Source organism: Rhinoraja longicauda, chromosome 38, assembly GCF_053455715.1.
Source record: "Rhinoraja longicauda isolate Sanriku21f chromosome 38, sRhiLon1.1, whole genome shotgun sequence".
In the NCBI taxonomy this organism is placed as follows: Eukaryota; Metazoa; Chordata; class Chondrichthyes; order Rajiformes; family Arhynchobatidae; genus Rhinoraja; species Rhinoraja longicauda.
This window is the reverse complement of record NC_135990.1, coordinates 11,868,694-11,883,256: the sequence shown is the minus strand read 5'-3', so window position 1 is coordinate 11,883,256 and position 14,563 is coordinate 11,868,694. Positions and strand designations below refer to the sequence as shown.

Genomic DNA, 14,563 nt, shown 5'->3' with positions numbered 1-14,563 from the left:
GGACAGTTAACTATTATAACTCCAGGGACTAAATTTTGTCTTCTCTGTATTAACTTTATTTATATGCTGTAACTAATTTTTTTTGCACAATCCGCAGGCATTGCCACTTTCATTTCACTGCACATCGTGTTTGTGTATGTGACAAATAAACTTGACTTGACTTGGCTTGACTTGACTTGATCTAACTATAAAGTCTGACATGCTCTTTCATTGCATAGGCAATGCCCTGTTAAACTGACTTAGAAAGCAATTATTACATAGGTTTGAACACTTTGTTGCATTTTATCGATTATGGAAGCATTAAAAACTTGCGTGGCATGACACTAGAATGAACGCTGAAGCGTTGCATTTTATCGATCATGGATTTTAAGCTTCAAAATCGTGACATTCCGTCTCCCTGGTTCTGACAGAGTAGATACAAGGAGAATTAATATAGCTCTTTATACAGCTTTGAGAAGAGTCAAGGTGCTTCAGTAAAAATAATGATGTAAGTGTGATGGCCAACTTATGTACTGCTCCCAAAACAGGAACTAAGATAACTGGCTCGGCCACAGGAGAATAGATTAGAATGCGTTATGACAAGTCACAGTGAAAGTCTTTGCTTGCATCACTTGCCAAAGTGTTCAAATAGTCGGCCAAAAGGGCGCTTACAAAGTTACTGATTCCTCCCCCATGCCAGTTCTCCTTTTGTTCTTCTCCCCCCTCTCCCACGCCAGGTCCCCCCCACGCTACATCCCCCCCACGCCAGGTCCCCCCAACGCCAGGTCCCCCCCACGCCAGGTCCACCCCACGCCAGGTCCCCCCTCGCCAGGTCCCCCCAACGCCAGGTCCCCCCCACGCCAGGTCCCCCCTCGCCAGGTCCCCCCCACGCCAGGTCCTCCTTTGTTCCTTCCCCCTCCCTCCATTCCACGTGGTCCCTTCTCATCCATCGGTCGGTACCATCAGCGACCGCCACACTAACCTCTCCACTAATGCTGTCGGGTCCTCCCCGGGCCCCAGTCACGGGCTCCATCGACCCAGGCCCCAGTCACGGGCTCCATCGACCCAGGCCCCAGTGACGGGCTCCATCGACCCGGGTCCCAGCCGGGGGCTCCATCGACCCAGGCCCCAGTCACGGGCTCCGTCAACCCAGGCCCCAGTCACGGGCTCCATCGACCCGGGCCCCAGCCGGGGGCTCCATCAACCCAGGCCCCAGTCACGGGCTCCATCGACCCAGGCCCCAGTCACGGGCTCCATCGACCCAGGCCCCAGTCACGGGCTCCGTCAACCCAGGCCCCAGTCACGGGCTCCATCGACCCGGGCCCCAGCCGGGGGCTCCATCGACCCAGGCCCCAGCCACGGGCTCCATCCCCCAGGCCCCAGTCACGGGCTCCATCGACCCGAGCTCCAGTCACGGGCTCCATCGACCCAGGCCCCAGTCACGGGCTCCATCGACCCAGGCCCCAGTCACGGGCTTCACAGACCCAGGCCCCAGTCACGGGCTCCATCGACCCAGGCCCCAGTCATGGGCTCCATCGACCCAGGCCCCAGTCACGGGCTCCACAGACCCAGTCCCCAGTCGCGGGCTCCATCGACGCAGGCCCCAGTCGCGGGCTCCATCGACCCAGGCCCCAGTCGCGGGCTTCATCGACCCAGGCCCCAGTCGCGGGCTCCATCAACCAGGCCCCAGTCGCGGGCTCCATCGACGCAGGCCCCAGTCGCGGGCTGCATCGACCCAGGCCCCAGCCGCGGGCTCCATCGACCCAGGCCCCAGCCACGGGCTCCATCGACCCAGCCCCAGCCGGGCTCCCTTGACCCGGCCCCTAGCCGCAAGCTCCATCGACCCAGGCCCCAGCCGCGGGCTCCGTTGACCAGAGAATTTCTTACCCACGAGGTCCGGCCCGCGATGCACCACCGCTTTTCATACCTCTGGTTTCCCTCGCTCCTGAATCGTTGTCTGAAGAAGGGTCTCAGCCTGAAATGTCACCTCTTCCTTTTCTGGGGCGGCATGGTGGCGCAGCGGTAGAGTTGCTGCCTTACAGCGAATGCAGCGCCGGAGACTCAGGTTCGATCCTGACTAGGAGCGCCGTCTGCACGGAGTTTGTACGTTCCCCCCGTGACCTGCGTGGGTTTTCTCCGAGATCTTCGGTTTCCTCCCACACTCCAAAGACGTACAGGTATGTAGGTTAATTGGCTGGGCAAATGTAAAAAATTGTCCCTAGTGTGTGTAGGATAGTGTTAATGTGCGGGGATCGCTGGGCGGCGCGGACCCGGTGGGCCGAAAGGGCCTGTTTCCGCGCTGTATCTCTAAATCTAAAAATCTAAAAAAATCCAGTGATGCTGCCTGACCCGCTGAGTTACTCCAGCATTTTGTGTCTAACTTCCTGTTGAGTCTAAAGGAGAGCTGGAACGGGCAAAAAATAAAACAAATGTGGCATTGTTCCTCGTTGTTAACACGTCTGATTTCTCTCTTCAGCTGAACAGAATGGAGTACGTCCACTCAAAGAGCTTAATCTACAGAGACGTCAAGCCAGAAAACTTTCTCATTGGAAGGCAAGGCAATAAAAAGGATCACATAATCCATATAATAGACTTTGGTTTAGCCAAGGAGTATATTGATCCTGATACCAAAAAGCACATCCCATACAGGGAGCACAAGAGCTTGACTGGGACAGCAAGATATATGTCTATCAACACACATCTGGGAAAAGGTTGGTAACGTAGCCTTATCTGGTTCTTCTGATGTTTGCACTGTGGAGTATTGTCTTAATCACTTGATATATTAAACACTTCACTGGATGTGGAGTAAATAGACGAAAAAGATAGATAGGATATGAAACTAAAATGTAATCTTTAAAGGTTAAATAATTAATGCAGCAATTTAATTAATGACAAAGAGTGCTTATCTAATCTAACCCATCTTAATTGAAATTGGATTGTTTGAGTGTTTTGTAATGAATAATTGGGGAAAAAAACAAGAAACCAAGGGGCGTAGCGGTAGTATAAGAAAATAACTGCAGATGCTGGTACAAATCGAAGGTATTTATTCACAAAATGCTGGAGTAACTCAGCAGGTCAGGCTGCATCTCAGGAGAGAAGGAATGGGCTACGTTTCGGGTCGAGACCCTTCTTCAGACTGATGTCGGGGGGCGGGACAAAGGAAGGATATAGGTGGAGACAGGAAGATAGAGGGAGATCTGGGAAGGAGGAGGGGAAGAGAGGGACAGAGGAACTATCTAAAGTTGGAGAAGTCGATGTTCATACATGGCACTGGAGGAGGCCCATGAAAGGTCAGACTGGGAATGGGAGGGGGAGTTGAAGTGCTCGGCCACCGGGAGATCGGTTTAGAGTTGCTGCCTTGCAGCACCAGAGACCCGGGTTCGATCCTGACTACGGGTGCTAACCGTATGGAGTTTGTACGTTCTCCCCGTGACCTGCGTGGGTTTTCTTCGGAATCTCCGGTTTCTTGCCACACTCCAAAGACTTACAGGTTTGGAGGTTAATTGGCTTGGTATGACTGTAAATTGCCCCTGGTGTGTGTCGGATAGTGTTAGTGTGCGGGGATCGCTGGTTGGTACAGACCCGGTGAGCCGAGAGGCCTGTTTCCACGCTGTATCTCGAACTAAACCAAACAAAATCTTTTAGAGATTCCACCCATGTAAATTCTTGTGATGGGTTTTGAACATGTTTATTGCAAAACACAAAACTTACCTATTCAGATTTTCTGTAAGTGACCCTTGTTATGGCCTATTGGATGCAATTACTTTAAATTATTTGCCACTAGTGTTTGTTTTCCTGTGGTCTTTGTTTCTGGTGAACAGTAGCAGAGATAAAACTAGATGTGCTGCTGGAAATGGTTGGTCCAAATGATCAAAGGTGTCATAGAAACATAGAAAATAGGTGCAGGAGTAGGCCATTCGGCCCTTCGAGCCTGTACGCACCGCCATTCAATATGATCATGGCTGATCATCCAACTCAGTATCCCGTACCTGCCTTCTCTCCATACGCCCTGATCCCTTTAGCCACAAGGGCCACATCTAACTCCCTCTTAAATATAGCCAATGAACCGGCCTCAACTACCTTCTGTGGCAGAGAATTCCACAGATTCACCACTCTCTGTGTGGAAAAAAACGTTCTCATCTCGGTCTTAAAAGACTTCCCCCTTATCCTTAAACTGTGACCCCTTGTTCTGGACTTCTCCAACATCGGGAACAATCTTCCGGCATCTACTAGCCTGTCCTGCTATACGATGACTTCTTCCATTACCCTCCCCAAAATTAATTGAAAACAGACACTTCTCGTAGTCTGAAGAAGGTTACTGACTGAAATGTTGCTTATCCATGACCTCCAGAGATGCTGCCTGATCCACAGGCAGCATTTTGTGTTACTCCAGCATTTTGTGTTTTAGGTAAAACAATTTTACCTTCTTCCCAAGCAGACAGCACCTCCTTTATTCATCGTTGCCAATAGACAATAGACAATAGACAATAGGTGCAGGAGTAGGCCATTCAGCCCTTCGAGCCAGCACCGCCATTCAATGCGATCATGGCTGATCACTCTCAATCAGTACCCCGTTCCTGCCTTCTCCCCATACCCCCTCACTCCGCTATCCTTAAGAGCTCTATCCAGCTCTCTCTTGAAAGCATCCAACGAACTGGCCTCCACTGCCTTCTGAGGCAGAGAATTCCACACCTGCACCACTCTCTGACTGAAAAAGTTCTTCCTCATCTCCGTTCTAAATGGCCTACCCCTTGCCGATTCTGGTCAAATCTAGCTCGTAGGTTTTGTACCGTCCTTGTTTTCCTCGGCGGCAGTGTTGTTTTGTCAGACCTTGAGTGGACTTTTCAGGGTTCAGTGCTCACCAGGCCAATTGCTCTTTAGTGCTCCCTGCAGTTTAAACGTCTAACACATCCTCCGGCCTCCCTCTGCTTTTTAGTTAATGTATAAACGGATCAACTGGGCTTATATTCACAGGAATTTAGGATGAGAGGGGATCTTGTAGAAACATATAAAATTCTGAAGGGACTGGACAGGTTAGATGCAGGAAAAATGTTCCCCATGTTGGGGGAGTCCAGAACCAGGGGTCACAGTTTAAGAATAAGGGATCGGCCATTTAGGACTGAGACGAGGAAAAACTTATTCACCCAGAGAGTTGTGAATCTGTGGAATTCTCTGCCACATATTCTCTGCCATGTTTTCAAGAGAGAGTTAGATATAGCACTTAGGGCTAACATAATCAAGGGATATGGGGAAAAAAGCAGGAACAGGGTACTGATTCTGGACGATCAGCCATGATCATATTGAATGACGGTGCTGGCTCGAAGGGCCGAATGGCCTCCTGCACCTACTTTCTATGTTTCTATACAGACCTGTACTCGTTTCTTACGATAGATCCTTTTCAACAGCGCTAGTTGCTGCAGGCTCTGTAATTTAGCCGATAGAAGGGGTGCCCCATTACTGTAGACTCTCTTCTCATTTCTACCACGTGGACATAGCACTGCATGGTGAAAAACGTTCTCCGCATGGCCACTGTTTGAGTGTTTGCAATTCAGATTGACATCACTCCTGGCTGTGGCAGCCCCAACTGATGGAAGTTCAGCGAACATTTAAGGTCTCCGCACAGTAGAGTTGCTGCCTTACAGCGCCGGAGACCCGGGTTCGATCCCAACTACGGGTGCTGCCTAGTACGAAGTTTGTACGTTCTCCCCGTGACCTGCATGGATTTTCTCCGAGATCTTCGGTTTCCTCCCACACTCTAAAGACGTGCAGGTTTGTACGTTAATTGGCTTGGTATAAATGTAAATTGTCCGTAGTGTGCGTGTAGGATAGTGTTTTTATTTCACAAAATGCTGGAGTAACTCAGCAGGTCAGGCAGCATCTCAGGAGAGAAAGGGAATGGGTGACGTTTCGGGTCGACACCCTTCTTCAGACTTGAGGATAGTGTTAATGTGCGTGGATTATTGGTAGGCCCGGAGTCGGTGGGCCGAGGGGCCTGTTTCCGTGCTGTATCTCTTAACTAAATAAACTAAATATAATCAGACTACAAGCAAGGTAGTCCCAGAATTGGTGTAAAAACTATTACTGTGGAGTGCCTGAGCAAGATGCTATTCTGACTGGAGTAACCTCTCCAGTGTAACAGAAGGGTCTCGACCCGAAACGTCGCCCATTCCTTCTCTCCTGAGATGCTGCCTGACCTGCTGAGTTACTCCAGCATTTTGTGAATAAATCCCTTGCATTGACGCTAGTTGATGAAACCTTGTTTCATGAAATGATTTGCCTTGATTTAATTTTTCCTATTTATTACCTTTTGGAAGCTAGCCATGGCTGACAAGGTTAGCAACGATTGCTGCAAAGGGTAATCAAAGTGTAGATGCTGGCTACCCAAAACAAGAACAGAAAATGCTGAAAGTACCGAACAGCCTTTGTGGAAAGCAAAATAGTGTTAGACAATAGACAATAGGTGCAGGAGGAGGCCATTCGGTCCTTCGAGCCAGCACCACCATTCAATGTGATCATGGCTGATCATTCTCAATCAGTACCCCGTTCCTGCCTTCTTCCCATACCCCCTGACTCCGCTATCCTTAAGAGCTCTATCCAGCTCTCTCTCGAATGCATTCAGAGAATTGGCCTCCACTGCCTTCTGAGGCAGAGAATTCCACAGATTTACAACTCTCTGACTGAAAAAGCTTTTCCTCATCTCCGTTCTAAATGGCCTACCCCTTATTCTTAAACTGTGGCCCCTGGTTCTGGACTCCCCCAACATTGGGACCATGCTTCCTGCCTCTAACGTGACCAACCCCTTAATAATCTTATATGTTTCGATAAGATCCCCTCACATCCTTCTAAACTCCAGGGTATACAAGCCTAGATTTAGCGTTCAGGTCGGAAGTTTTCAATCTGACCTTTAGTTAACCCTGTCCCTCTGGACAGACGCTGAGTGGCTGTGTGTTTCCAGCACTGCCCGTTTCTATGTCAGTATTTATCGCATGTCCTGAGTTGACCTTGATGAGGGTGATGAGGCTTGATGTGCTACAGTCTTTCTGGTGAAGATGCTCCCATGGTGTTGGTGGGTGTAGGAAGTCCCAGGATTTAGACCCAGTGATATCCTTGCAATGCAGGATGGTGTGTTGCAGGGAGGGTCCTGGCTTTCTGGAGTGCCAGCTGCCCTTGTCCTTTGCAGAAGAGGTTGAGTGCTTGGAAGGTACTGTTGGAGTAGCCCTGCAAAGTAACTGAAGTACATTTTGCCGATGGTGCCCACTGCAGCCACTGTATTTTAGTTTAGTTTGGAGATGCGGCGTGGAAACGGGTCCTTCGGCCCACCGAGTCCGCACCGACCAGTGATCCCTGCAGATGAATGTTGGCCCACACATACTAGGGACAATTTACACCTATACCAAGCCAATTAAGCTACCAGTCTGTACGTCTTTGGAGTGTGGGAGGAAACCGAAGATCTTGGAGAAAACCCACGCGATCGCAGTGTGACCATACAAACTCCGTACAGACAAGCACCCGTGGCCAGGATCGAACCTGGGTCTTTAGCGCTGTAAAGCGGCTGCACCATAACCATAGTAGGGAGAATTAATGTTTACGGTGTTAGCGTGCGTCTCAAGTGAGCTGCTTAATCCAGAAGAGCACCGAACATCTTGATAGCAGTTGGAGCTGCACGTGTTCTGGTGAGGAAAGAGGATATCCCATCATGCTCCTGACTTAGCGCTATCATGGTGGAAATACCTAGCTCTGTCAAGAGGCGAGTCTTTAGACATTAGAGGTACAGAGTGGAAACAGGCCCTTCGGCCCATCGAGTCACCACCGGCCACTCCCCATTCACTGCTACTATCCTACACACGAGGTACAATTTAATGTCCTTCCTCAAACTAGGAGACCAAATCTGATTGACCGCCAACAACCACATCTTTCATGTACTAACAAGGAACTGCAGATGCTGGTTTACAAAAAAGGACACAGAATGCTGGAGTAAATCAGCGTGTTAGGCAGCAGCTCTGGAGAACGTGGATAGGTGACATTTTGGCTTTGGACCCTTCTTCATTCTATCAAAAAACTGCCGATGCTGGTTAATACACATGGCTGATCATCCAGAATCAGTACCCCGTTCCTTTTTTCTCCCCATATCCCTTGATTCCGTTAGCCCTAAGACCTTTATCCAACTCTCTCTTGAATACGTCCAGTGAATCGGCCTCCACTGCCTTCTGTGGCAGAGAATTCCACAGATTCACAACTCTCTGGGTGAAAAGCTTTTTCCTCATCTCAGTCCTAACTGGCCGACCCCTTATTCTTAAACTGTGACCCCTGGTTCTGGACTCCCCCAACATCGGGAACATTTTTCCTGCATCCAGCCTGTCCAATCCCTTAAGAATTTTAGACGTTTCTGTAAGAGCCCCTTTGACCCTTCTAAATTCTAGTGAATGTAAGCCCAGTCGATCCATTCTTTCATCATATGTCAGTCCCGCCATCCCAGGAATTAACCTGGTGAACCTACACTGCACTCCCTCAATAGCAAGAATGTCCTTCCTCAAACTAGGAGACCAAATCTGCACACAATACTCCAGGTGCGGTCTCGCCAGGGCCCTGTACAACTGCAGTAGGACCTCCTTGCTCTTTTACTCAAATGCTCTTGCTATGAAGGCCAATGTGCCATTAGCTTTCTTCACTGCCTGCTGTACCTGCATGCTTACTTTCTGGAGAACGGGAGCATTTCTGGAGAACGTGGATATCTGACGTTTTGGGTCGGGACCCTTTGAAGAATGGTTGTAAACACTGGAGTGTTTTTCCTTTGCTTGGTGATTTTCATCTAAAATTATGGTGGAGAAGATCGTGGTACCTGCTTGAATTGCAGCCCTTGTGATAAAGTACTTTCACTTGCTATTGGAAAGGGCGTTCTGGGATTTATAATTGTTGACGCTGAAGGAATCTAAAAGTGTTAATCTTTCTACACAACTGCTACCCTTTTCTTCCTTTATGCTGGAAGAGATGGGTTTGAGAGGTACCACTGACTGCAGCCCTGAAGATGGATGGAATAAATATTTAAGGTGGTTGATTCAGGCAGGTGGATGGCATTCCTTATCGAAACGTATAACATTATTAAGGGGTTGGACACATTAGAGGCAGGAAACATGTTCCCAATGTTGGGGGAGTCCAGAACCAGGGGCCACAGTTTAAGAATAAGGGGTAGGCCATTTAGAACAGAGATGAGGAAAAACTTTTTCAGTCAGAGAGTTGTGAATCTGTGGAATTCTCTGCCTCAGAAGGCAGTGGAGGCCAATTCTCTGAATACATTCAAGAGAGAGCTAGATAGAGCTCTTAAGGATAGCGGAGTCAGGGGGTACGGGGAGAGGGCAGGAATGGGGTACTGATTGAGAATGATCAGCCATGATCACATTGAATGGCGGAGCTGGCTCGAAGGGCCGAATGGCCTACTCCTGCACCTATTGTCTATTGTCTATTGTCTATTCCACTCCCGATGCGTGGCTTGTAAATGGTGGAGCTCATACGTTCTAGGTACAGAATTAGGCCATTCGGCCCATCAGTCTACTCCGAAGTCTTGGGATGTCAAGTGTTCAATGTCTCACCACCTCTTCCTGCTCTCGTGGCTACAGTATTTATGTACAGGGAAGGAACTGCAGATGCTGGTTCAAACCGAAGATAGACACAAAAAGCTGGAGTCATTCAGCGGGGCAGGCAGCACCTCTGGAGAGAAGGAATGGGTGACGTTTCGGCTCGAGACCCTTCTTCATACAGTATTTATGTGGCTGGTCCAGGAGAGTTTGGATGAGTGGGAGACTGTTTTGAAACAGTCCATGCTGATCGAACCTCCTGTCTTTGCAACTGGCCGTCTTAACATTTCATTCTTGGCCCAGTTTGTTTCACTGGAGTTTAAGTCTTGTTTGATCAATGAGCAAAGAAGGAACTTTCACGGCCTTGGGCTATGCCATAATTACAGAGAGGAAGCTCTCTTTACAGTGCGGTTACTTCTGTCATTCGGACGGCCGGCTTGAACACGCAATTCCCAGAAACAGCCTGTGACCAGATTGCTTATTTTACCGGTCCTGGTAAATGGAAATGTTGGTTGGAAAACCAGGTAGATGGCACCTTCAATGGTCATCTTGATTTAAAGTGTTGTGTGGAAGATGGGACTTCATATTCCAGCCATCGCTGAGCAATGCAATGGAACATTATCCTCTTTAGAGTGAGAGCTGAATCCACAATCTTCTCAACTAAGGCAGGGCTGACCCAAATCTCTGGAGACTTTTTTTGCCTTGCTCTCTTGGATCTAAAGGCAACATCCACAAAATCTTTGCCTGTCTTTTATTCGTTGTTCTTTATCTCTCTACATCATCGTCTATATCTCTCGTTTCCTCTTTCCCTAATTAGTCTGGAGAAGGGTCTCGACCCGAAAAGTCACCCATTCCTTCTCTCCAGAGATGCTGCCTGTGTTGCTCCAGCTTTTTGTGTCTATCCACAAAATCGTACACATGTAGTTCAAAAGTGGAACTCCTTGCATTCTCAGTGGTCAATGTTTTTTTAAATTTGTCACATGTGCAGCTGCACTGTGAAGTTCTGTTTGCACACTTACACCTGGCGGCGCCTCCATGTTTTGGGGCCATTTCCAAAGTCCGTTCCGCCCACGCACTTGGTCGACCGGAGCAGTTCCCGGTCCTGGTAAGCCTCGGGCTCCTGCAGGCCGAACTCCTTCGACTGGATTTATTCACAAAATGCTGGAGTAACTCAGCGGGTCAGGCAGCATCTCAGGAGAGAAGGAATGGGCGACGTTTCGGGTCGAGACCCTTCTTCAGACTGATGTCAGGAGGGCGGGACAAAGGAAGGATATAGGTGGAGACAGGAAGATAGAGGGAGATCTGGGAAGGAGGAGGGGAAGAGAGGGACAGAGGAACTATCTAAAGTTGGAGAAGTCAATGTTCATACCGCTGGGCTGCAAGCTGCCCAGGCGAAATATGAGGTGCTGTTCCTCCAATTTCTGGTGGGCCTCACTATGGCACTGGAGGAGGAGCCATGACAGAAAGGTCAGACTGGGAATGGGAGGGGGAGTTGAAGTGCTCAGCCACCGGGAGATCAGATTGGCTAACGCGGATCGAGCGCAGGTGTTGAGCGAAGCGATCGCCATGCCTGCACTTGGTTTCGCCGATGCAAAGAAGTTGACACCTGGAGCAGCGGATGCAATAGATGAGGTTGGAGGAGGTGCAGGTGAACCTCTGTCTCACCTGGAACGACTGTTTGGGTCCTTGGATGGAGTTGAGGGGGGAGGTAAAGGGACAGGTGTTGCATCTCGTGCGGTTGCAGGGGAAAGTGCCCGGGGGTGGGGTGGTTTGGGTAGGAAGGGACGAGTGGACCAGGGAGTTACGGAGGGAACGGTCTCTGCGGAACGCAGAAAGGGGAGGGCCCGTGAACCTAGCCCATCCTTTAAGGTGCGGGAGGCATTACCGCGGTTCACCCTCCGACCGGCCCCTTGCTCCTCGCACCCGTCGTCTCCAGGGGCACCCTCCCCGTACCGTGGCCCCTCGTGCCTTCAGCTCCTCTAGCGGGTTCCCCGTTCCGCAGCCTCAAGAAACCTTTCCTGGATTTCTAGAGAATACGACTGTTCTCTAAAAGTTGGGAACAGCCCAGAAATCTAAATATTCCTTTCAATGGAAAAAAACCTCTGAGGAAACAAGTTGTGGAAACGCTGGGGTATTTTAAGGTACACCATCTGACATTAGAAACTAGTGAGCCTAAATATAAACTTGCAGAATGCAAACCACTGCAACACTGATCATCACCCTGGAGTTCCATGTCTTTAAAATAGACCTTGATTTTCACTGGTCCCTTTGGTGTTCCGGTTAATATTCTAGTATCCAGACAGTGAGAGAGCTTCTTGAACAGCCCTGTTCTAAGTGACCAACTCACAGAGCTATATAAGAAAATAACTGCAGATGCTGGTACAAATCGAAGGTATTTATTCACAAAATGCTGGAGTAACTCAGCAGGTCAGGCAGCATCTCAGGAGAGAAGGAATGGGTGACATTTCGGGTCGAGACCCTATTGTCATTGGTGTTTAGGAAAGAACAGACGCTGGTTTAAATCGAAGATAGACACAAAATGCTGGAGTAACTCAGCGGGACAGGCAGCATCTCTGGAGAGAAGGAATGGGTGACGTTTCGGGTCGAGGCTCTTCTTCAGACTGATGATGTTTCGGGTCAAGACTTTTCTTCAGACTGATTCTGATCAATTTACTGCTGTCATTTACTGCTTTAAGACTTTTCTGCGCTGGGTATCACCCAGCAATCTGTTAATGTTCTGCAGTTACTGATACATGGTTTGTGTGGTAGGGTGGGGAGATCATGGGATGAAGATACATAGACAATAGGTGCAGGAGGAGGCCATTCAGCCCTTCGAGCCAACACCGCCATTCAATGTGATCATGGCTGACCTTCCGCAATCAGTACCCCGTTCCTGCCTTCTCCCCATATCCCTTGATTCTGCTAGCCCTGAGCACTATTTAACTCTCTTTTAAATGCATCCAGTGAATCAGCCTCCACTGCCTTCTGTGGCAGAGACTTCCGCAACTCTCGGAGTGAAAACGTTTTTCTTCATCTCAGTTCTAAATGGCCTACCCCTTATTCGTAAACTGTGGCCCCGGTTCTGGACTTCCCCAACATCGGGAACATGTTTCCAGCATCTAGTGTTTCCAATCCCTTAATAATTTTATGTGTTTCTATAAGATCCCCTCTCATCCTTCTAGATTCCAGTGAATATAACCCCAGTCGCTCCATTCTTTCTTCAGATGACTGTCCCGCCATCCCGGGAATTAACCTGGTGAACCTACGCTGGACTCGCTCAATAGTAAGAATGTCCTTCCTCAAATTAGGAGACCAAAACTGCCCACAGTACTCCAGGTGCGGCCTCACTAGGGCCCTGTACAACTGCAGAAGGACCTCTTTTCTCCTATACTCAATTCCTCTCGTTATGAAGGCCAACATGCCATTAGCTTTCTTCACTGCCTGCTGTACCTGCATGCTTACTTTCAATGACTGATGTACAAGGACACCCAGGTCACCACCTTGTACGTCCCCTTTTCCTAACCTGACACCATTCAGATAATACTCTGCCTTCCTATTCTTACCACCAAAGTGGATAACCTCACATTTATCCACATTAAACTGCATCTGCCATGCATCCGCCCACTCACACAACCTGTCCAAGTCACCCTGCAACCTCATAGCATCTTCCTCACAATTCACACTGCCACCCAGCTTTGTGTCATCTGCAAATTTGCTAATGTTACTTTTAATTCCTTCATCAAAATTATTAATGTATATTGTAAATAGCTGCGGTCCCAGCACCGAGCCTAGCGGTACCCCACTAGTCACTGCCTGCCATTCTGAAAGGGACCCATTAATTCCTACTCTTTGTTTCCTGTCTGCCAACCAATGTTCTATCCCCCACGATTATCCACGTTGAGCGGGAATAGTGGTCAATCATCTGTCTGGGGGCATTGGATAGGAAGCGTGTGGAATGCAAAACTATACAGTTGTCTTTTAGGAGATGACTACAGCATTGTAATGGAGAGAGAGGGGCCGAGTGGGGGGGTGGGAGGGTGGTTAGAGGGTGACCACATGCAATTACGGATCCACCCTGAGATCAATTGAATGAGATTTTTTAAATACTCCCACTTGTAAAGATGTCTGCTTTATTTTGTTAATTAATAACTTGTCCAGAAAAACATTGCCGTGAATGTGACCTGCATTTTATTAACGTACATTCAGGTACGCGCTGTTATGTTAAGATTTCTGGAGCTTTATTTACTCATGCTGAAGATGATCTCAATTCTAGCCATGTATTAGAATTTACCAGGCACTGTTAAATGTTTTGTGATGTGTGTCACGTAATGCACATTTTAACTGTACTTCTCCGTCGGCAACATGTTCGATCAACAGTAAGATTTGTTCTTGTTTTATCCTAGAACAAAGTCGCAGGGATGACTTGGAGGCTTTAGGACACATGTTTATGTATTTTCTACGGGGAAGCCTCCCTTGGCAGGGACTAAAGGTGAGAGTAATGTGCATCGTACTGATTTAAGAATTGTACTAATCTTGAACACTCGCAGTCAGTAATAGTGACTTGCATTCACTGATCAAAATATGTTATTTTAAGGAGATTTTTATTTATTATTTTTCATATTTCAGATACAGCGCGGAAACAGGCCTTTTCGGCCCACCAAGTCCGCACCACCCAGCGATCCCCGCACATTAACACTATCCTACACACACTAAGGACAATTTTTTACATTTACCCAGTCAATTAACCTACATACCTGTACGTCTTTGGAGTGTGGGAGGAAACCGAAGATCTCGGAGAAAACCCACGCAGGTCACGGGGAGAACGTACAAACTCCATACAGTACAGCACCCGTAGTCAGGATGGAACCTGAGTCTCCGGCGCTGCATTCGCTGTAAGGCAGCAACTCTACTGCTGCGCCACCGTGCCGCCCTATGAATGTAAATTTCCTTTTAACAAAATGGGTCAGGTTTGAATCGCCCTCGGGCAACCCATAATTCAGTGGCACAACTGG

At 48.6% G+C, this 14,563-nt stretch overlaps 1 protein-coding gene across 4 annotated transcripts in view; it reads left to right on the top strand.

Moving 5' to 3' along the window:
* The window catches only part of LOC144610957 (casein kinase I-like), a 229,582-nt gene that overhangs the window by 154,312 nt on the left and 60,707 nt on the right, over positions 1 to 14,563 (top strand). For all 4 annotated transcript variants that reach the window (XM_078429994.1, XM_078429993.1, XM_078429990.1 and 1 more), the window contains exons 6-7: positions 2,456 to 2,690; positions 13,955 to 14,040. In XM_078429994.1, the coding sequence (XP_078286120.1) occupies positions 2,456 to 2,690; positions 13,955 to 14,040 (321 nt within the window). The remainder of the gene's footprint in view (positions 1 to 2,455; positions 2,691 to 13,954; positions 14,041 to 14,563) is intronic.